A 23,342-nucleotide genomic window follows, 5' to 3' on the forward strand; every position below is an offset into this window, starting at 1 on the left:
TCTTATAAATAAAAAAATTTCTGAAATATTTTTTTTCCCACTCTTGTGTTAATTCTTTAAATGTGACAGTGGGAAACTACCTTTTAATTTCCAGACCTGCCAACCTTAGAAAATAAAAAAGCAGGAGACTCTGTATCACGACATAGCGCAATATTGAAAATTAAACCTGATTCACATTTCCTACAAGAAGTTTATTTCAAAATATATTATTTACATTACATAAAATAGACCACAATAAGATTCTGACACTGACTGATAAAGATATGTGTTCTTACTATAAAATATAAGGTTCTATAGAATTATATTAAAACACATGTTTTGATTTTTTAAAATTTAGGAAGAGGTTCAAAATTAACAAAATATATCAATAATGAATACAATACTTTATAAATGCATTTTTTTTTTTTTTAACTGCTACTGCTTTAAAACTGCAGATGTTGCTGATTTAGCATCATTTAAAAAAAACTGCCATCTATAGAAAGTGAAAAAACATTTTGCATTGAAATTTTATCTTAACCTTTAGAACACTATAAAATATAAGGTTCTATAGAATTATATTAAAACACATGTTTTGATTTTTTAAAATTTAGGAAGAGGTTCAAAATTAACAAAATATATCAATAATGAATACAATACTTTATAAATGCATTTCTTTTTTTTTTTTTTTTAACTGCTACTGCTTTAAAACTGCAGATGTTGCTGATTTAGCATCATTTAAAAAAAACTGCCATCTATAGAAAGTGAAAAAACATTTTGCCTAATGGTATCCAAGATATATTTCCTCTCCGACTTTGCCATTTCATCGGTTATTGTTGTTGTTTTGGTTCGTGCACACCGTAATTTTTAGCGATATTGCTATCGGGGAAAATTTTTCTAAATAAATGCCCAGCATGATCTGAAGCACAAGTTGGGAAGGAAATTGCACAAATTGTTTTTTTTTTCCTCCTCTATCGTGCACTAAATAGAAAAAAGCAGGAGAAAACACCCGGAATGCCTGAGGGCGAAGATTTGAGGCAAAAGCAGGAGACTCCTGCTAAAAGCAGGAGAGTTGGCAGGTCTGAATTTCTCATTGCTCGTGTTTTGACCATACATTCTACGATAAATTTTGCTCGTGTAGATGTGCTCTATCACCCAGTAAAGTTTTGCTGTCTTGTTCAGACTCACTCTTCATATTTTAAAACAAATCAAATAACTATAATGAATATGATTAAATAAACAGTAAATTTGAGGTAAGATAAAGGTTTGCTGATTTTATTTTAACAAGAAAATGAAACTATATCTAGAACAAAAAATAAAACTAAACTTTAAAAGGTAAAAAATATTTTATAAATCTTAAAAATAATGGTAAACAACCTAACAAATTCAGAATATTTTCTTAATACCCACAGAAAAAAATGGTACTACATTAAAGTTACTTTTTATTTTAACTATTAAATTATTGCTTTGAAAGGTACCTGAAATTGTTCTCTTTTGAAATAAATATTAATATCCAAGACAGTTCTTTGCTAGGCAATATCTTAAAACCCCAATAAAATTCATCTGGGTTGTTTTTGTTTTTTTAAAAAGAGCCAATGTTTTTTTAAACCATGATTTTAGAATTGGAAGATTAAAATAAAAATTATAAGCTGTTTCTAAGACCCATGAAAAACCTGTTGAGCACTAGATTGCTATAGTGGATAGCACTATTTCTCAGTTAAAAAATTAACTATAAAACAGTAACACATCAAAAAAAGATATATAGTAATATAAGATAATTTTTAATAAATTGAACTTTGTATTTAAAGTTCAATTCTTTTTAAAGAATCTGAGCAAAATCGGTTGTAGGTTTTTTCCCTCCTGAAATAGGAAATAATGAAAATATATTTTAAGGCCACACATCAATACTCTAAGTTCAGAACCAAGTCAAGAACTTATTTTCTTTTTCCCAACTGATATAGAAAAGAAAACACAAGTTTTACTACAAGTTTAAAACTTTGCAAATCAACCCTAGTTGACAGCACGCAAGTGTTCAGGGAAATGTTTTTAAATAAACAAGAGAAATTTTAACAAGTTACTTTCTGCTGCATAGCAAAGGAGAAAAGTTTCATAAAATTTCTTAATTTTTCTCTGCCAATAGGTCAATAAGTAATGAACTTGCAGCAAGATCTTTTTTCTTCTGCTGAGCACAATATAGTGAAAGATTCTTTTAAAAACTATAATATATCCAGGTCTGAATTCTTTATATATTAAAAACATCTAATGAGTTAAAAATTTTTTATTCATCAAATGATAATAATGGTTCTTCACAAATTAACCATAGAATAATTTAAAATATTTGAGAAGTATTTTCAAATAAAAATCAACCAGAAAGTCTTACCAATATGTCAAAAGATTAGATTGTGACATTCTTAACCCTTCTTGAAGGTAACACCTGGCATAACGAATATTTCCATTTTGGAAAAATAATTCCCCAAGTTGCAAAAATAGCATTAAGATATACTTGAGTAGTTGTGCTCTATAATTAATCCAATCTGAAAAAGGGTAAGAAATGAGATTTTACGAAATAAATTATTATTCACAGTGAAAAAAAAAGTTTCTCTCCAAAACAAATCAATTATCAACAAATGTAAAACCCTCTAATTTTACGGGGAAAAAATACTAATTTTAACCTGTAAAATGTTTTATTTTTTAAAAAAAAATTTATTAATTTTTTTCATAAATTTTACTTTATTATAATGACAATTAAAAAAATTGGAAAAAGATTTCTTCCTGAATTAACTACTCTACAAGAGAGAGAGAGAGAGAGATGAAATAAAATGATGATAAGTAGTAAAATTTAATACAAAATAGATATGTCATAAAAAATGTAATGTAAATAAAAAATAATGTAAAAATAAAAATTTGCAGATATAAGGATTGATTTCAATATTTATAAATATAAGATTTTTTTGTAATTTGATTTCCTTATTGAATAGTATAATTTAAAAAAATGTTTTTTTTTTTAAACTAAGCATTAAGTAAGTAAATAAAAATAATAAAATAAAATCTCCCAGAATTCTTATAATACAAAATAAGTTTTAACCAAAAACGTTGCCTCTATAATATACTAGATATAAAAGAGTATACTAGACATAAAAGAGTAAAGCAGTAAAATTTTTCAAGAAATAGAATTACATAATTTTAACAAACACATTTAGTTTGCAAAATGAAAAACTGTACACATTAATTTTGACTTAATGTTTCAAGAGTTTAAAGGGAAATTTTTTTTTTCAAACTTATGATAAATTGATAATTAATCAATGAGAAAATATATAGTGTTGAATACATAACATTTCAAAATATAAAAAAAAAAAGCTAGGTTTTAAATTAATTACACAAAAATAATTATATAAGGATTTTATTTTTGAACATAAACAAGATTTTCTTAGAGTACATTTTTAATGCTAAACATTAGATGAATTTATTTAAAAAAAAAAAGCTTTTTAAAAATTCAAGTATTGAGGGAATTTTTGCCTCTGTGGAGGACTTTTTTATGGAAATAACCTGCATTTACTTTACACGGAGAAGAAAATCACAAAAACCTCTTACGGTTAGCCTGACTGCAAGGGGAGTCTAACCCATGATCCGTCTACCACTGAGGATATTTTAAGCCATACAATTATAATCAATAATATAATTGATAATAAGATTGATAATAAGATTGATAATATAATTAATATTATAATTGTTCCAGGTGAAGTTAACTGGGAAAACATCTGGACTAAAGATTTCTAATTTCAAAACTCATGAGTCCCATTGAGTTCATTTAAAGAATTAAAACATTATGTTACCAAAATTTCATCATAATGAGAATAATTTCTGGTCGTTTATTTTTCACTAAAATAGATGTTTGAGTTTAAAAATTAAATTCAATGAAATCAAGATATAGACTAAAAATACAATACTAAAAAATAAATACTAAAATATAGACTAAAAATACAAACTTGTTGGGTAATTTTCAGAATCTTCATTAGACGAACTTTTCAAGAGCCCTTTAGCTAATGCTGTAGCTTCTAATGTGGCTATAATTTCAGTCCGAGTCAGTAAATATTTTATATTTTTGGTGTCTGAATAAGCCACATTTGACACTCGCAGGAACTTGGACTTTAATAGCAAGGCTTCAATAAGAAGAACTTTCGTGGACTTGTAATATCTCTCTAAGAGAGGATTTTCAAAAACTTCTTGTAAAAGCAATAATCCCTCATCAAACTGCAATGAAATTCAAATGTAAGAAATAATTCAACAATTTACAAAATTAGCATGATTTAGAGGCAAGAAAAGTAACACTATACTAGGAGTGAACAATGTAAAAAAAAAAAAAAAAAAAAAAAAAAAGGAACACCCTCAATAACTTTTGATCTAATGATCAGATTTTCACATGAAAACGCGATCTTAATGGTTCGAGTATCTCATATAAAACATGCTAATAATTTTTTTATAACTGTTGTTGAACAGCTGACACCCAATTTTTGGTTTTATGACTACTAATGTTCAACATCACAGCCTTGTAATTTTTAACCCGATCCAGAAGACAATGGAACTCTTAGATCAAAAATTTGGAGAAATTTGCTTTTGTGGAGGACTTTTTGATGGAACTAATCTGCATTAGCATGACATGAAAACTTCCCACGGTTAGCCAGACGGCAAGGGAACTCTAACCGTGATCCGCCTACCACTGAGGATATTTTACGTCAGCATTGTGGTTGGTGCAAGCTGGATGCGGAATTCATATTGACTAGCCATTGCTGGGATTCGGCTCTATCCCTTGAGCCAGCTCATGCTAATAAATTGCTGCAGACGATATTTTCAATTACAAAATCAAACACAGATTATGTCATCAATTCCTTTGATTTTACCATAAAATAAATGTATAACGCACCTTGAATGAAGAGTGACATGAAGAACTAAATTTTTATCCTAAGTCCTAGTTGGTTATTCATAATCTGTGTTACTTTTTTTAAAGGACATAATAAAAATTAGCAATTATTCCTTTTTTTTGTCGGAAAGTTGTATTTACATTTTTTTTGAAGTGTCAATCCCTTTGGGCAGTGCATTTTTCAGTTGAAACATGCAATGATCACAGTTATTTTGATGCATGTTATTTATCAAAAATGATAGCCCTGAAATGACAAATTATTTTCAATGCATTTTTCACCTTTGAAGTATCATTTAAACCAGCGTTCCCCAACCTCCAATCAGTGGACCGGTATCGGTCCGTGGATCGCATGGTACCGGGACGCCCATTTCATTGAAACTGAATTTAAATTCCTAGGTTTATACCCCAAATAAAAAATATCTGGTCAGGAATGGATCTGCTACCCATTTGTCAACAAATCGGGCGAATCTAGCATATCTGTGCAAGAAGATAAACTGCTGGAGATTGTAAATGATGGCGGCGTTAAAACTATGTTCGAGACAACAACTCTGTCAGTGTTCTGGATTAAAGTCATGGCACAATACCCCGAGATTGCCACCACAGCACTATAATCCCTATTGCCATTTCCGACAACTTATCTGAGTGAAGCGGGGTTTTCTGCAGTAACATTAACCAAAACAAAGCAACGGAATAAACTGGGCATAAGCAACATACTTTGGGTGTCATTGTCTCCGATTACCCCCCCCAGATAGAACAGTCTTATTGCAAAGAAACAAGCTCAGGGATCTTATTGATTTAACATTCTAGTAAGTTAAAATGTTAAATCACTTTATATTTACTTGTTGGTGTAACTGTATTTTATTTTGAAGGCATGTTTAAATACAATAAAATTAAAATTAATAAATTAAAAAAAATCTAAAATATAAACAATCAACGCCCCCCCCCCCAGTGGGTCGCCATAAAATTATCAAACCTGGACAGGTCCGCGGTCATAAAAAGGTTGGGGAACACTGATTTAAACGATACTGTAACGTATTTCTTGTCAAAAATTCAGACAGGCTTGGTTATAAACAAAAAAATTTATTTAAACTTAACAAATAAAAAACACATTTTCATTCATAACTCTATAGCAGTGGTGGGGAAACTTTTTTTAAGACGGGCCATTTGTAATAACTAGACAATCGTAGCAGGCCAAAGAATAATGCTTAATCGTTAAAAAATTTATGTGTTCTATAAACATATACATATATTATTACATACACTTATTTTAATAGTAAAAAAACGAAAGGTAAGAAAATTATAAGCACATAATATAAAATGAATTTAGTGTAGTTCTTGATGTGAAGTATTATCACTTTATTTTCTGGTGTCATTACTGGTTGATGGTGCATGAGAAAAATGAAATTAAGACTGTTTCTTCAAAATTTCGTCATAGTCCGGTTCCATTTGAGAAGCAGAAATTCTTAAAACTGATGAAAGGTGCTCATCTGTAATTCTGTTTCTTAAAGAAGTTTTCCTAAGCTTCATTGTTGAAAAGATTTGTTCGCATATATAAGATGAGCCGAACATTGTCATTATCTTCATTGCATGAGTAATTAGATTTGGGAAATTATCTGGACTTAAATTTTTATAAAATTCTAGTAATGGTACTGTATGAAAAGTTTGTTTCAGGAGAGTATTACAGTTCAGTTCTATTAACTCAAGTTGAAATTTTGCATCAACTTCCTCGTAATTAACATTGAATGGGGTCGCAAAAATACTAAACTCTGGTTCCATTTTTCTAAAGTCCTGAAATCTCCTTTCAAATTCTGAAGATAGTTTTCTCAAATTAATTTCGTATTTTTTAATCTTATTGTTTGATATAGTGAATTTTAAAGATTGTATTCTTGGAAAATGAGAAAAATCAAATTTAGAGATCTGATTAGCAAATAATAATAACTGTAATTTGAAACTTTTCAAGTATTGCCAAATATCGTGAAGAAACTGATTTTTCCCTTGCAATTTGAGATTAAGTATATTCATGTGTACGAGGAGGTCTGTGGAAAAAAGCGAAATCAGAAAGCCACGTTTCGTTTTCTAAGGCGTCAAATTGATTATAAATGTCTTTATCAAGAAGAAAATTCACAATATCGTCTTTTAAATCCCAAATTCTTTCAAATACTTTTCCAGCACTTAACCAACGAACTTTTGAATAATACAGGATATCGGAATGCTCAGCATGTACGGACTCCAAAAACTGTTGAAACTGGCGATGTAATAATCCTCCGGAACGAATCATATTTACTAGTTTTACAGCAATATTAAGTATATGGTCAATATCTAAAGCCGATTTACAGAGAGCATCCTGATGTATAAGGCAATGCAAAAAAACATCATTTTCCGGATGCTTAGAATTAAATTTCCCAACAAATCCTTGATTGATTCCAACCATATTAGGAGCACCATCTGTAGTTACATTACATAACTTATCAATTGGTAAACGCAGTTTATCGATGCAATTTTCAAATTCACAAAATATATCGGCACCAGCGGTTGTTCCTTTCATTGACTGCAGCCCTGCAAGTTCTTCTGTAATTTCAAAGTGGGCGTTGATTCCTCTTACAAATATGAGTAACTAGCAGTATCGCTGATATCTGTACTTTCATCCATGGTAATTGAATAAAAAATAAATTTTTGAGTTTTTGTAGTCAGTTGTGAAATTAGATTTTTATCAATATTCTCAATTCTCTCGGTGATTGTTCTTCTTGAGAGAGACAAGTGACTGAAAATCATTTTTCTTTTCAGGGCACATAATATCGCACACATCTATCATGCACTGCTTTATAAATTCACCATCTGAAAATGCTTTATTAGATTTAGCAATAGTATAAGCCAACACATAACAGGCTTTCGTAGCGCATCTTTGAGAATGATTAGCTCTCTGAAATAATTGTTGTTGACTTGATCATTTTTTTATTAAATCTTTCGATTTAATTTTTTTCACCTCTTCACTTAACGATGAGTAGGAGTGGTTTTCATGTTTGCTCTTGAAATGGCGTTGAATGTTATATTCTTTTAAAACTGCAACAGTTGTATTGCAAAGTAAGCACACAGGTTTTTCTTTAAATAAAGTAAAGAAATATTTCCACGTCCATTCTTCTTTAAAAACTCGACATTCTGAATCCACTTTTCTTATTTTAACATCCATTTTAGACGTTACCTACTACGGAGAACAACACACAGAAACGCAATTGACGAAAGCTTACTGCTAACTAATGCTAACGCGGGTCCTCTTAAAATGAAATTATAATTTTATTAAACTTTTATAACGTTTATACGAAAATTGTAAAGCAGTTTGAAGCAAAGGAAACAAGAGCAGACGCAAATCGCGAAGCTTTTTGGTTGTGATTGGTCAGTTCATTTTCATGTGACGTCCCAGTACCCTCCTCTTTGAATATTCATGGGCAAAATTCTGTATTCATGAAATTAAAATAGTTCTTCAATATTTTGATAACTGTCAATTAATGGCCTATTATATTTTGGAGAACTTCGCGAATTTATATTTCCCAGGCAAGATTGAGTTCTATTTTGGAAGATTAAAATTGCCACTCGAGTGTAGGAACGAAAATCAGTTTAGAACTGCTTTTGAGTCTTCGGCCCACGGACCATTGAGGCAGTGGCAGTTTCGGGGATTACACAAACAATTACTCGAGTCACAGCGGGTCGTTGCAGATGACTGACTAAGTCGCTAACTAACTGATCTTCGGGCGGCCTCGCTTGTATTTATACTTACCTGCAAGGATTGTTCGGGAATTGGATTTTTCCGGTTCTTTCGAGAAAACAGAACAATGAATCGAAAATGCGAGAGTGTCTGGAAGTTTCGAGCGAAGATGAGTCATCTGTTTAGGTCGGATGGGTTTGTACAGAGTACTATTGTGTTTTGAATATCGCCGCAGGTAGTTTTTATGCGGGTCGCCACATTACAAAGTAAGAACGCGTTCAAACATTCTCACGACGGCACTCTTAAACGGGCCGGATTAAACCTTTCCGTGGGCCGTAGTTTCCCCATCACTGCTCTATAGGATAGGAGAGAGGATCTCCGTTGACTTACTCTCTTCAAAATCACTGACTGACATGAGCAAATCGTTGTGGTTAGGGAGATATCATAATACTTAGACACATTTATTAATATGAAGGAAAAAAATAGATTGTGTTATCTCTGATTTTTGTTAGTTACCAATTCTTATTAAAGTAAATTATAGTTTTATGAAAATTAGACATTATCTCCAGCCAGTCGTTAATATATGCAGTATTTTAGTGCAATAAGATAAGAATACATTGTGATCAACAGTAAAACTATAGCATTAATTGTTCCTGTTATTACTGTAGCTTTCAATTTAATTTTCTTCAATTTATTAAAATTTCCATAACATGTTTTCTAACCAAAATCTCTTCAATGTTCTGAAACTTACTTTTCCCTCGTGATACAAAACATGACTCGTAGTCAAACACGATTTTAATTTTAAAACTTGTAAGCTGAAGGAGCAATCCTCCTCTTTAGGAAATAATGTTTCCACATATTTCAAGAGATGAGATGCAAGTTTCAAATAGCCAAATCGCAGGAGAAACTGAATTAATGATAATGAACTGCAGATTTCCTTTTCTTCGTTTCCAAGTAATGATGCAATATTTCGCATAAGCAGCAAGCACCTCAGTTCTTTTATGTCCTGAAAAAAAACCTGGAATTATTTAATTATTACAATAACATAACACTGAGCAGTCCTTAAAAAGATTAAATTCCTGTCTTGAAACATTTCACACTTGAAAGTCCAAGCACTAGTTTTAGACACAGCTTAATAATTAATATTCAAAATAAAATTTCTAAATAATCAAAAGCAGGCCTCACAGTAGGCATAAGAAAAAAAATCAGAACAATATTTTACAAAAAGTGCATAGCATTTTTTTGGAATAGCATACATATACCAGAAAGGCTCAAAATTAACCTTGTTCGAAAATCATTATAATTTGAATCAGACCAACATGAGATTTAATTCGGACCATCAAAACTACTCGTATTTCGGGAAAGTTATAATCAGCGTTCTCCTGGACTAGAGATTGATGCCAAAGAATTGAGGGTTGTTTTAATTTTTTTTTAAATTTTAGTTTCCTGTTTTGGGCTGTTTGTTGCAATAAGTATACTCTGTATTGTAATTTTTCATATAAATTCAATTTGTTAACTTTAAAAATAAAGAAAGAATGAAACACAGCAAATAGACCAAGGAAAAAAGTGTCAGACAAATAATTAAAGTATATAAATAATTAAAGTATATAATTAATAATAAGTGTCAATTACAAATGATTAAATTTTCTATTTGCTCCGTTTTAATTTTATTTTCAAAAGATAATATTGAAACTATTTTGTTCTACAACAAAAAACATACTTCAGTTACACATCCTCCTGCAAAAATTTTTTATTCATAAAATTTTATTTGCAATGAGATATTTTACCTACCAAAATAGACTAACGAGCTTAATGAACCTGGAATATATTGTGAATATTTGTTCGCAGTTGTTCTGTCCGAAATCTCATTCAACCTGACGTCATTTCACAGGCAGAGAAATTTGTTGCTCATTTATAGTGAACTCAAATTTCATTTCCGTAGATTTTTCTTTTCATTCCTTTTAGGGGCCAGAATTACAAATGACAGCATTTTTTTACATTGTGTCAACTTTCATTTCATTCTTATCTTTAAGGAAAGCAAACAAGTTGTTAAACATTCTTCTATACCCCAACTCCCGATATAGGAACAAACCGCTCTTCTTTACTTTAACCCAATTTAAGAATAATCATCTGGACACAACTTGGTAAGCTAGTCCCCTAATTAATTCTTACAATTCCAGGGGTCTGTCCAGACATTTTGTGAAAGGTCCGTTTTTGGTGAAATTGTGAAAAAATTACTCACATTCTTTCAAGCAGGGTCCGCTTTTATGAATTTGTGCAAATAGGGTCCGTTATTTCCAAAAAAAAAACTTTTTCAAGGAGTTTTTAAATTGTAAAGACATACAAGATTATGCTCAACACTGTAAAATTATAATTAAAAAAATTAAATTTTAAAAAATAAACAACAATTTCTGCTTCTAAATTAGAGATGCAACAAACAAATATTTGGTATTTAGCCTATACTGCTGAACGCAGAATATTCATTTCGGACGAATAATAGAGGAATCGTCTGCCGAAGACAAAACTGAATTCGTTTACATCCATCTTTCTTGTTTTCTGCACTGGGAAGGGTTTATTCGATTAACAAAATAATAATGAAGATAAAGAAATTTGTGAAGGGTTCGATTAAAAGAAAAATCATTTTGTGAAGGGTCCGTTTTTAAGTTAAAATATTTTGTGAAGGGTCCGTTTTTAAGTTAAAATATTTTGTGAAGGGTCCGTTTTTATGAAAAGATATTTTGTGAAGGGTCCGTTTTTATGAAAAGATATTTTGTGAAGGGTCCGTTAACGGACCCAAATTTCTTCTAAACAGACCCCTGAATTCACTATATCTACTTCCCCTTTCTTTACAAATCACCCCCTGGAAGAGAAAATCAAGAGGGGGAGCCATCAAAGAATTCAACTATCCCTTACAGTTGCTCATTTCATATTTTTACACATCGGTTTGAGTTAAGCAGACTTTTTTGTTTTCACGGTTAATTCTGTAAAAAGGAAAGCATTTGAAATTGAAATTGGGTTAAAATTATCATAAGTTTTTAAAATAGAACTGACTTATTGCTGCTGTGTAAGACGTTAAAAGTTAAAACAAAAGACAGGGTTCATGCTCTGCTATAAAAATAAAATTCAAGTACTTTTCAAGGACTTTTTAAGACTTATTATAAAATTTTCAAGGACATAAATTTTAGTTAAAGATAGACTAAAATTTAACATTTTAAACTAAAATGTTTTGACGATAAATGTTAGTCGATAATAGCAGTACTGAAAAATAAGACTTCCATTGCTCTCTCTTGATTTCGGAAAGTGATCTAAGTACATATATATAAAAAAAAAACAAGGGTGATTGGCATCAAGTTGAAAATAAAATTCATGATGCATAAAAACGTCAGGTTTGAATTTTGCATTAAGGCTTATTTTAAGCTAGGTATACAAAGTCTGAATAAGCAAAGATTCGGGTAGAAGACGGGGTAGGGGGGAATGTTCTATATAATACTGTGATATCAATTAGATATTTAAAAACAACTCTGTCGGGAGACTTTTATTTAATATTTAAAGTGGCAGAAGCATTTAGACAGTGAAATTTAAATTGTTCTTAAATATAATTTTGAAATTTCGACCACTTTTCTATTTAAGAAAATTAATCAATTATTGGATGTTGCGGCTTGATTATCATTTTAAATTTATTACCAGTCAACCATTTTAAATTGAAACAGTAGCCAACTTTCACCTCAATACCTTCTGATAGATTCTTAGTAACAATTTTGGTCACTGACTTTTTTAATTAACCAGTCATACTTGAATTAACTTTTTTTCAGTAGCATCGATCATACGCACTTGACTTGATATTTAAAGTGGCAGAAGCATTTAGACAGTTAACTTTAAATTTTTCTTAAATATAATTTTAAAATTTTGACCACTAATATATTAAAAAAAATTAATCAATTATAGGAAGGCGCGACTATTAAATTACTTACTAATGAAAAATAGATCACATCTTTACAGTAACTAATTCAAGAGAAAGCTTACTTCTACTTCTTTCTAGAATCGTGCTGTTGGATTTTAAAATCGCGTGAATATGAATCGCGATTTTGGATTTTAAAATTGCGTGAATGTGAATCATGCTGTTGCATTTTAAAACCGCGTGAATATGAATCGCGATATTGGATTTTAAAATCGCGTGAATATGAATCGCGATTTTGGATTTCAAAATCGCGTAAATATGAATCACGAAATTGGATTTTAAAATCGCGTGAATATGAATCGCGATTTTGGATTTTAAAATCGCGAGAATATGAATCGTGCAGTTGGATTTTAAAATCGCGTGAATATGAATCGCGATTTTGGATTTTAAAATTGCGTGAATGTGAATCATGCTGTTGGATTTTAAAACCGCGTGAATATGAATCGCGATATTGGATTTTAAAATCGCGTGATTATGAATCACGATATTGGATTTTAAAATCGCGTGAATATGAATCACGATATTAGATTTTAAAATCGCGTGAATATGAATAGCGATATTGGATTTTAAAATCGCGTGAATATGAATCACGATATTGGATTTTAAAATCGCGTAAATATGAATCGCGTTTTTGGATTTTAAAATCGTGTGAATATGAATCGCGATTTCGGATTTATAAAATCCCGTGATTACGAATCACGCTGTTGTATTTTAAAAACACGAAAATAAAAATTGCGATATTGAATTTTTAAATCGCGTAAATAAGAATCACGATGCATAATTTTTAGATCACGTGAATACGAATCGCAGTAAGTAATTTTTAAATAGCGTACAAATACGAAAAACGATATCTGATATTACAACTGCGTGATAACGAATCGCAAAGTTGGATTTAAAAATGCGTGAATACGAATCGCGACGTTGGATTTTAAACTCACGAGAATACAAATCGCGATATTGGGTTTTAAAAACGCTTAAATACAAATCGCGATATTGGATTTTGAAATTGAGTGAATAGGAATTGCTAGTACGATTTTTAAATCGCGTAAAAAAATTTGCAACACGTAAGTTTTAAATCAGTTAAATACAAAAATCGATGATTGATATTAAAATCGTTTGATTAAAAATCGCGATTTTAGCAAATTCCGGTGCAGTTCCTAATATTTAAAATTCCAAAAAATCAGCCAAACAAACAAAAAAATCAAATATCGGCGCTCGTAACGAAACGCTTAGACTCCTTTCCACTCTATAGCAGAAGTCGCGGTAATCCGACTATCGTTCGGGCGGCTTGGGTTTCTCCAATAGGACTTCCCAAAAATTTTAGTTTTTGGAACATGGTCGGAAACTTTCAAAATTGGGGAAAAAAAGCGGATTTCCGCTTTTTCGTGGAAGTCTTTCATCCCTGCAACACATAATTTTTAAATAAGTCTAATACGAAGATCGATGATTGATATTAAAATCGCCTGAATAAGAATCGAGATTTTGTCAGAATCTGGCACAGTTCCCAATATTTAAAATTCCTAAAATCAGCCAAACGTACATAAAATCCTAAAATCAAACAGTACGTGTCATCATCAGAAAGACGGGGAAGTCATTCTCTCACACTTACGCGCGTCAAAAAGTTAATCATAGAAATACTGGAAATAGGGCTGTTTTTCTGAGTTTTCGATACTTTTCAAGGTCATTTCAAAATTTTCAAGGATTTAATATCATTTTCAAGTACTTCTAGGGGCCCTTGAAAATCAAAATGAAATTCAAGTACTTTTCAAGGCCGCGGGAACCCTGAAAAGAACAATGCCAAGGATGACATAAAAGAAAATGCTAAAGAATGTGAAATTTCAGCATCATCTATATTAAAAATAAAATTGGCATCATGAACACTACTAAAAATTAAATCTAAAAAATCACTAATTTTTCCATAGAAAGTAAAATTAAAATCAATTTTTAGTTAAGTTACTACTTAACTTATCAATTAATAATTAGTTAGTATTATTAAGTTAGTTCAGTTAAGTCTTTAGAATTTTTGTTCAGTTATTTACTTTGTTAGTTAAAAATTTATTAAAAACTTACGTGATATCACCACTATTTTTAGCAATAAAAGTTGGTGTCTAAAAAATATTTTTCAAAGAATTTGTATTACAGTGAATCATTGTTTATAATGTATTTTTTGGCCAACAGACAGTTCTTTATAGTGAAGCACAATGTAAAAAATTGGAGTGGTATAATTGAAGATTATGATGAAATCATTTACTGAATAAAATTTTTATTCAGTAACAGTGGCAATACAAAATTAAAGAATATTTTATACAAAAGACTTTTTAAGCGAAATAATACATTTTGTATTATAATATCTGTAAGGTCAAGCCATGGGAGATAAATTATAAGTCTAATCTAAATTCAAATTAAAAAGTGATTGAATTGTTCCAAACAGACAGTTAGAAGCATGGAAAAAGATCCATGGTTGGTGATTTATTGAAAGATAAAATAGCCAAAAACAAAGCCAACCCACAGTAATCAATATAAAATTTAAAAATAATTTGGCAAAACCTAATCGCCATAAAAACTGCGAGAATTAGTATAACCCTGTAACTGAAACATTTTTGTGGTAAGAAATAAAGAGTTATAAATAGATTCTGTTTTCGATTTAGTCTCAACAGTGATTCAATGAGTTTCACATTAATATTGAAATAAAAAGTTGGCCGTTATATTGATAAGAAAATAATTAAATATTTCATATTTGCTTCTTATAAAATATAATAAAAATTAAATAAGTGGGTTAATTTATGTAAAATTTGATTAAGAATGATTAAAAAAATAAATTTAAAAGATTAAAGAAATTTTAAAAGCTAGGAAACATGGAATGCCTATTGTGGCATCACATGAAGTTAGACTGTATACACATTGAAAGCATAAACACAGTACATTTTTCATAAATATAGAAATAAGAGCCTACGTGGACAGAGGTAGCATATACTTCAGCTGTAGTATTTATTATGGTTAAAACATTCCAAAGATTCACTTCGCCAGAAAGGGTGGACCAAGCTTGCACAGAATCTTGGGAAATTTGGGTCCACAGGTCAAGCGCATGATCTAAATTCTGCAACCTTTCGATTTCAACAGACAATGTCAATAAGGGGAAAGTTGGGGCTATATCACACACATCAATTTCTTCATTATCATCATTCGTAACATCAGCTGATGGTTTCAGGCAATTTGATGCTTCCTCCTATTGAGAATGAACATATGTTTACTTTAGTTTCCAAGCAAGCTCATATCGAAACAACATGTTTAAAAGTTGCAGCATTTAAATAATTACTTGCTTCAAATGATCTCATTATTTTTGGATAACAAAAACGCAAAAAAAAATTTTTTTATCACCCAATGAAATGAAAGCATTGTCATAAAAAAAATAATAAATACAAATTCTGAAACATTAGTTTTTTTTTAATTCACTTTTTGAGACAATTAATTATCCCATAAAGTATTTGCAAATAAGAAAGAACCTAGCTTACGATTAAAATACAATAGGTGACAGATGCAGCTAATTAAATAGTATTCCCATTATATAAACATCTGCATGAAACTGTAATGACATTAAGGACTGTATAAATTATGTAATAAAAAATTTTAAACACTGAAAGGAAATCATACTAGCACACTAGAGCACTTTGAAAGCAACACCTTTAGTCACCTGTATATTTGATTTTTATTGTTTTTACTTCCATGTTTACCTATTCAGTAGAAATAATAAAAATGTTTGAACAAAACTGTAGGATAAACAGGAGACTGAAACATTTTTGTCCTTGAGTTTTGTAAAGAAACAAGGAAGAAAAGAGAGAATAAAAATAAGTTTAAAATGAAGGCAAACAAATTATATATATATATATATATATATATATATATATATATATATATATATATATATATCGTGTGAGCTGATAAAAAGATTATATCTTTTACTTTCTGGATTCTATTATTATTTTTCTTTTTCCCTTTTCTTTTTTCATTGCTCCGTAATTTTTCTACATTTTGAACTTTTATATATATATATATAACATAAAAAGCTTTTATTAATCTTTGTATGTTATCCTAATTAATTATTCAAATCGAACTGCTTTCTCACACTTTTAAAAGCCACATTCTGTTCTTAAATCTATTTTTGGCCCAAGTATGCATTTAATTAAAAGCAGGACATTTTTCCTTTTGCTCTCTGTGGGAAACGCTCAACCGATTTGATAAACTAATTACAATTACTAAGATTTCCCTCTTTCCCTAAATTGAAACATTTTACCGATTTACTTTGCAAGATTTTCCCTAACGTATAATGGAGAAGCACAACTTTTCGTGCACACTTTCGTGACTGCTTCTGTCTAATAATTAATAAATAAAAATTGTACCCTCCTTCCCGGCCTAAGACCTGTTTTAATCCTTCCACTCGGCAACGACGTTATATATGTATACATATATATAAAAGGTAGATTTATTAAAATTAATGTTAAAGTATTTAAAAGTTAAATGACAATACCAATGAGATAAAATATCAATAACATTGTGTTTAGTGCAAAGAAAATATACTATTGCTTAGCAGGCTATCACATATAGAAAAACTTGTAAATTCCAAATCCAGTAAAGTATATTTGAGTGGTTATTTACCCACAAGATTACTTTAACTTGATTGCTCTTTTTTCAAACCCTGGTAGTAGAAATCTGGCAGTATGACAGTAGGTGTTACAGATTATTATAGCATATGCTGATTGTTTTTAAGATCAGATTTTTGTTAAAAATTATATTATATATATGTCTGTGTGTGTGTGAAGGAGTTACAGAGCCTACTTCGACTCCTAGGTGGCACTGTCTCTATGTGAGAGGGAGAGACTCAAACATTTTTTGTGAATCATTGAGTGAGAACGAAAGTGAAAAAGCCTGTGTGGCAAACAAAAAGACTTAATCTATTTTTATAGCATGTCTATGTGACAAATTTGAAATCTACGATAAGTTTATGTTTTTTACCAAAGTTATGTTTAACGGATCAGTTATTTCATATTGGTATACTTTGAAGTAGCTCGGCATATATCCCTGATATTTTGGCATCCAAAGTGTGCGTTTTAATTGGATAAAGGAAAATTACGAACCTGTGAGTGCTATGTTTTATTACTATTATTCTGTGTGAATTATAAGGAAAAATGAAATAATGAGCTTCTTGTCCAGATCTAGAAAGGAAGATCAGTTAAAACTAGCAGAAGAATTAGGGATAACCCTTCCTCCTAAACCTAAAATCATCAATATAACACAGCTAATTACTTCCGATACTAAATATGATGAAATATTTACGAAAAATGTGTTAGAAAATATTGTTTTGGAACGCTTGGAAAAAGCGACTGCCAAAGAAGAAAAATTAGCACAGGAAATTCAGCTTGAAAAGCTTAAAGCGGAAAATTTAAATCGACCTGCTACACAAAGGAAGCATGATGATGCCTTAAGCAGAAATTTTGCTCTTATAATTCAGCATGATGAGGTAACCATGAAAATAGCAGCTGCCCACAAAGAGGATGAGCAAATAAACACTATTAAAACATTAATTGCCAATGGAAATGGTAATATATCGATACGATAATGGTAGGGATCTTTTAGTAATACCCGAAGCGATGCAAAATGATATCATTGAAGAAGTTCATAGTAAGGGACATCACGCACTCACTAAAACTGAAGAAGCTATTAAACAAAATTATTATATTCCTGGTCTAAAAGCGAATATACAATCTGCATAGCTGCCAACCTCTAGTTATAAAAATGCAGAAGATAGACAAAAAAAATGCAGAAGAAATGCCTAAAAATGCAGAAGATTTGCAGGCACATACTAATTACCAATAAATTTATAAAAGAAGCGGATTTTAATTAATTATTTATTTATAAATCCACTTAATATTAGCAACAAAAAAAAGCAATACTCATCTTTTTTTAAAACAAAAAAGGAAATATCTTTTAAAAAAACTTTCGATCAGCTACTTGATGGTACAATATTCGATTAAAAATGTAGTTCATCCCTGCCAAACGCTGTTACAAGAGGAACAGCGACGTCTGACTTAAAGAAAATACTAGCTATCAGGCAGATGGGCAAAATGCAGAAGATCTTATCTTCTGCGCATAAAAGAGGAAAAAATAGCTAAAATAAGTAAAAATGCAGAAAGCTTCTGCAAAATGCAGAAGGGTTGGCAGCTATGAATCTGTCCTAGCGAATTGTGTTGACTGTATTCTATGCAACCGAAAGCATGGAAAGAAAGAAGGTTTCTTATATCCGATTCCTAAAGAAGAACATATTCTTATTACTGCTGGAGTACCTCGTGGAAATGGTCAAGTCGAGAGATTGCACGAAGCTTTTATTTCTATTCTCAAAGTTATCCATTGATAATCCAATGGACTGGTATAAACACGTAAACGATGTGCAGCGATTCATAAATAGTACAATTTCCACCAGTACAAACAAAACGCCATTTCAACTAATGATAGGAATACCCATGAAAAACAAAGATTTACGAATTAAAGAAATTCTAACTGAAGAACATGAAAACTACTTTATGAAACAACGAGAAGATTTTAGAAGTGATGCACAGCAACGAATTATGGAAATTCAAGAGCAGAATAAATCAACTGACAACAAAAAGTGCAAACAACCCCACAAGTACAGAAAAGATGACTTAGCGGCGATTCAAAGAACACAATTTGGAACTGGTTTAAAGTTGCGTCCAAAGTTTCCTGGTCCTTACAAGATTGTTAAAGTGAAATGCAATGACCGATATGAAGTAGAAAAAGTTGGGCAACATGAAGGTCCTAACTTAACAACCACTGCTGTAGACTATATGAAGGCATGGACAAATTAGTGCATATTTACTGATGGAACGAAGCAGCTTTGTTTTTTTTTTCATTCAAAAATTTTTTAATGTTTTGTATACTGCTTTGTTTTTTAAAAATCTTTTCAGATTTCTTAGTCATTGTCAAGTTTCGTGCACGAAACCTGTCAGATGCCCGAGAATTTGAAGGAGTTAGAGAGCCTACTTCGACTCCTAGATGGCACTGTCTCTATGTGAGAGGGAGAGACTCAGACATTCTTTGTGAATCATTGTGTGAGAACGAAAGTGAAAAAGCCTGTGATGCAAACAAAAAGACTTTATCTATTTTTATAGCATGTCTATGTGACAAATTTGAAATCTACGATAAGTTTATGTTTTTTCCCAAAGTTATTAAATTTATTTGTTATGTTTAAAGGATTAGTTACTTAGTATTGGTATACTTTGAGGTAGCTCGGCATGTATCCCTGATATATATATTTATATAATTATTTTTTTTTTTTAAAAAAGATTCAAAAATTGCTAAAAAGGTTTGGTTGTTTGGCGCAAGAGCCAGTCTTGGCTATATCGTGCCTCCAAGTAGGTAGATATTTTACAGCTAGGTTCACAATTCTGTTTTGGTTTAAAAACCAGATAGATGTATGAATGCCAATATCCTTAAGGTACGAGAAAATGTTAGAGTGAGGATCATCTCCAATTAGTGAAAACAATGACGGATGGAAGGTACCAAAATGACGCAGTCTCTGGTTTTTAAATTTACTGCATTCGATCAAAATATGTATAACAGTTAAAGGTTCTTTACAATTTGTGCATTCTGGTTCGTTTATAAAAAGGTGTTTATGAGTTATTCATGTGTGGCCAATACGCAAGCAGTTTAAAAACACATCAAATCTTCAACTGATGTTTAACTGTTTATAAGGCTGTATGTAAGTTTTAATGGCGTGTAGTTTTCTATTAGTTTCATTCTTCCAACAGTTTTGCCATTGTGATTCGAGAATATTTTGAATTGATTTTTTTAAGATCAGAATAAGTCAGCGGATTGTGCAACATCATACTCGTAACTTTCATTCTGGACAACTGCAGATACTCAGTGTGTTAACGTTCTGTCGCTTGTATAGCTCAGCCAGAAGTTAAATCGCAAAAGAAAAGGTATTTTAAAAATTTAGACATCAAAAATGAGATCACGGTATAATTTTCTAGGAGTCGAAATTTTTTGATGCAAATTATGACTAATGAGCACTGAACCACATGAAAAGCGTGTGAAATTGCTTTTAGCATATATAAATTTGCGTATTAAACCCGCTATAGAGCGTAAAGATTAATTATGGAGATAATATGAACTTTAACAACTCACCTCTGCAAATTTCTGTAACAACTTAGACTGAGAATGGTATAACCAAAAATAAGCAATGGAGATTTGAAGTTTTGCTTTATTGTCTTTCGGATTATCCTTAAGATGACCTTTAAGCAATTTGATAATTTCTAAACACATTTCTGAAACAGAACTAATAGTAAAAGGTTATGCATACTCTCTATATAAAGGTTAAAAATACAAAAGTAATGAACACCACTATCATAAATGTACTTACAGCTTTAAACTTTCACAGACTTTTTCAACTATTGTTGTAGGCAGCATTAAAATTTCAGTGTGGTATGCAGCTTTGAAAGTATCTGGACACTGTAGCTTTGAAAGCCTGTTGACAATGGCAATAATTTCCGCTTCCAGAAAATTTCTAAGAGTATAGATATACCACAGATTCAATATACAGTTTTTTATTTTTAAATGGTCCATTCCATGCGTAGGAAAAAATTAATCAGTAGTAAGTATTATAATATTGAAATATAAATTTTCTAAAGTCTTGAAATTACATATTTAATAAATTTTTAACAATTTAGTTTATTAATTATTATTTTTTAAGCAATAAAAGTAACTTATAAATATATTGAAATAACGATATTGATTTGAAATGTACTATAAAAATAAGTTCATTTGTAAGACAAGAATAACGGTAAAATTTGCTCGAAAATTTTAAAATATTATTAAAAATGAGGAATTATTTACAAATTTAAAACATCGCAACAGAAAATAAAGCCCTATTAAAATAATTGGAGATGAAGTTTTGAAAAATTTTTGGACAACATTCTCTAATTCTGTTGCTAGACCTAAAATGGTTCGTAACTACTGAAAACCCATAACATTTATATCTCTGCAACTAACAATTAATCATACAGAGATAATGAGAAAGTTTAAAAAGTAACAGAAAGATAGTCAAGACAATATTTGTAGAAATTCTCAACTTTCTGTAATTCTATAGCGGAAAATAAATTCTAAGTAACTACGGAAAGTAAATGGTTTAGTAATTATGGAAAATCTGCAGCTGTTCCCCCCCCCCCTCTATTAGTACTACAAAAGTGTTTACCCAAAGCGTTTCAAGAAAGACCGCCTGCCTTGCCTGCCCTTTGATCCCTATAAATGTGCCCTCTTTGTAAAAATATGCTGCCATCCTTTAAAAACACTGCCTTTTTACTCACATTCCCTTTTTAAGAAAAATCAATTAACTGGTGAAATAATTACACACAAAAATTATTATCTGTGTTTATAGGTTTAATTCTAATTGATAAATCAAATATTTAAATTTGTTAGGATTATTTACAACTGGCAAAATTTTTAACAGTTTCTCTTTACTTAAAGGCACATATTAAAAATTTTTTAAAGTGATTTTAATTTTTAAAATTATTTTTTTTAAAAATTACCTTTTTAAAAAAATAAATAAATGCACCTTTAAATGTTCTTTTTCTAATAATATTTAGTATTAATTATAGAAAAATCTTTTAAGCTGCTTATCAAAAAATAAGTTCATTTTAGCTCACTTTTTATTGAAAAAAAATATGTATCCACAGAGATTTTCTCTTAGCATGCCTTTAATCATTATTTATAAACAACAAATTTTTCTCTTACTTAGAAAATGAGTGAATATTACTTTTTGAAATATACACATAAAATAGTATAAGACGGTAATTAACAAATTGTTGAGGATCAAATTCAGTTATTACATGATATGTGTTACACATTTTGATAAATTTTCACGGTGTTAAGTGCTTTTTAAGAGCAAAATGCCCTTTCAAAACTCAAAATGCTTTTTTTTTTTATTCCTATGGTTATAACCTTAGCTGTCTCAAGCAACTTATTCCACACAGATCTATCAGAGGCTAGTCAATTTACTCCTATGCATCTGAGCTACATCTTGACACAATCTAACCATCCAGTATGTGGTCTTCCTTTATTCCTCGGGATTGTGTAAAATCTGAATTACATATACTTACATCTTCAAATTACTGATTAACCCCTTCAGCCTGCAAAAGGGACATATACATCCCAAAGATTAAACTTTATTTCCTAATGGATAAACAGATTCAAGTTTTACGTGTCTTTTTTATGTTTTTTTAGGGTTCCTCAGACATTAGGAAATAAAAATATGACTAATGGTACTTAGCAACACTCTCATATTCAAAATGGCGGACTTCTGTTTGCAAGCACGGCAGTCAATCTAGTTTTAATTTATGTATTTTCTGAATTTCGAGGTAAGTACAACTATATTTTTGCCATATTCTGTGAAAAACAGTTATGCTTGTTCTTTTAAGTAATAATTGCACCTATTAGGTTTTAGATTTAAGAAAGTTTGACACATTTTGCTTTGTGGGATAGATTGTCCCAATCGTACTTATTATTGAGACAATAAGTACGATTGGGTATACTGCTCATCCCACGATTTCCACGGGCATGTGTTTTTCTTCCTTTATTGATGAGCGCATCCCGTTTAAGCAGTATTAGATGTTTAATTTATGTTTTGACCAACAGATGTCGTTAGTTGTCCACTAAATTGCCATATTTGAAGGCGCATAGTGTTACCGCGCAAACTTCACATTTTGCCGCTATTTTCTTAT

The 23,342-nt window shown here is 30.4% G+C and overlaps 1 protein-coding gene across 2 annotated transcripts in view; it reads right to left on the bottom strand.

Moving 5' to 3' along the window:
- The window catches only part of Sse (extra spindle pole bodies like 1, separase), an 88,099-nt gene that overhangs the window by 39,296 nt on the left and 25,461 nt on the right, over positions 1-23,342 (bottom strand). For both annotated transcript variants that reach the window (XM_071186488.2, XM_087152516.1), the window contains exons 9-14: positions 20,987-21,130; positions 20,752-20,902; positions 15,506-15,778; positions 9,346-9,600; positions 3,963-4,227; positions 2,357-2,510 (exon numbers count right to left, since the gene is read on the bottom strand). In XM_071186488.2, the coding sequence (XP_071042589.2) occupies positions 2,357-2,510; positions 3,963-4,227; positions 9,346-9,600; positions 15,506-15,778; positions 20,752-20,902; positions 20,987-21,130 (1,242 nt within the window). The remainder of the gene's footprint in view (positions 1-2,356; positions 2,511-3,962; positions 4,228-9,345; positions 9,601-15,505; positions 15,779-20,751; positions 20,903-20,986; positions 21,131-23,342) is intronic.

Source organism: Parasteatoda tepidariorum, chromosome 9, assembly GCF_982258835.1.
Source record: "Parasteatoda tepidariorum strain Cologne lab strain chromosome 9, Ptep-v5.0, whole genome shotgun sequence".
Classification (NCBI taxonomy): domain Eukaryota; kingdom Metazoa; phylum Arthropoda; class Arachnida; order Araneae; family Theridiidae; genus Parasteatoda; species Parasteatoda tepidariorum.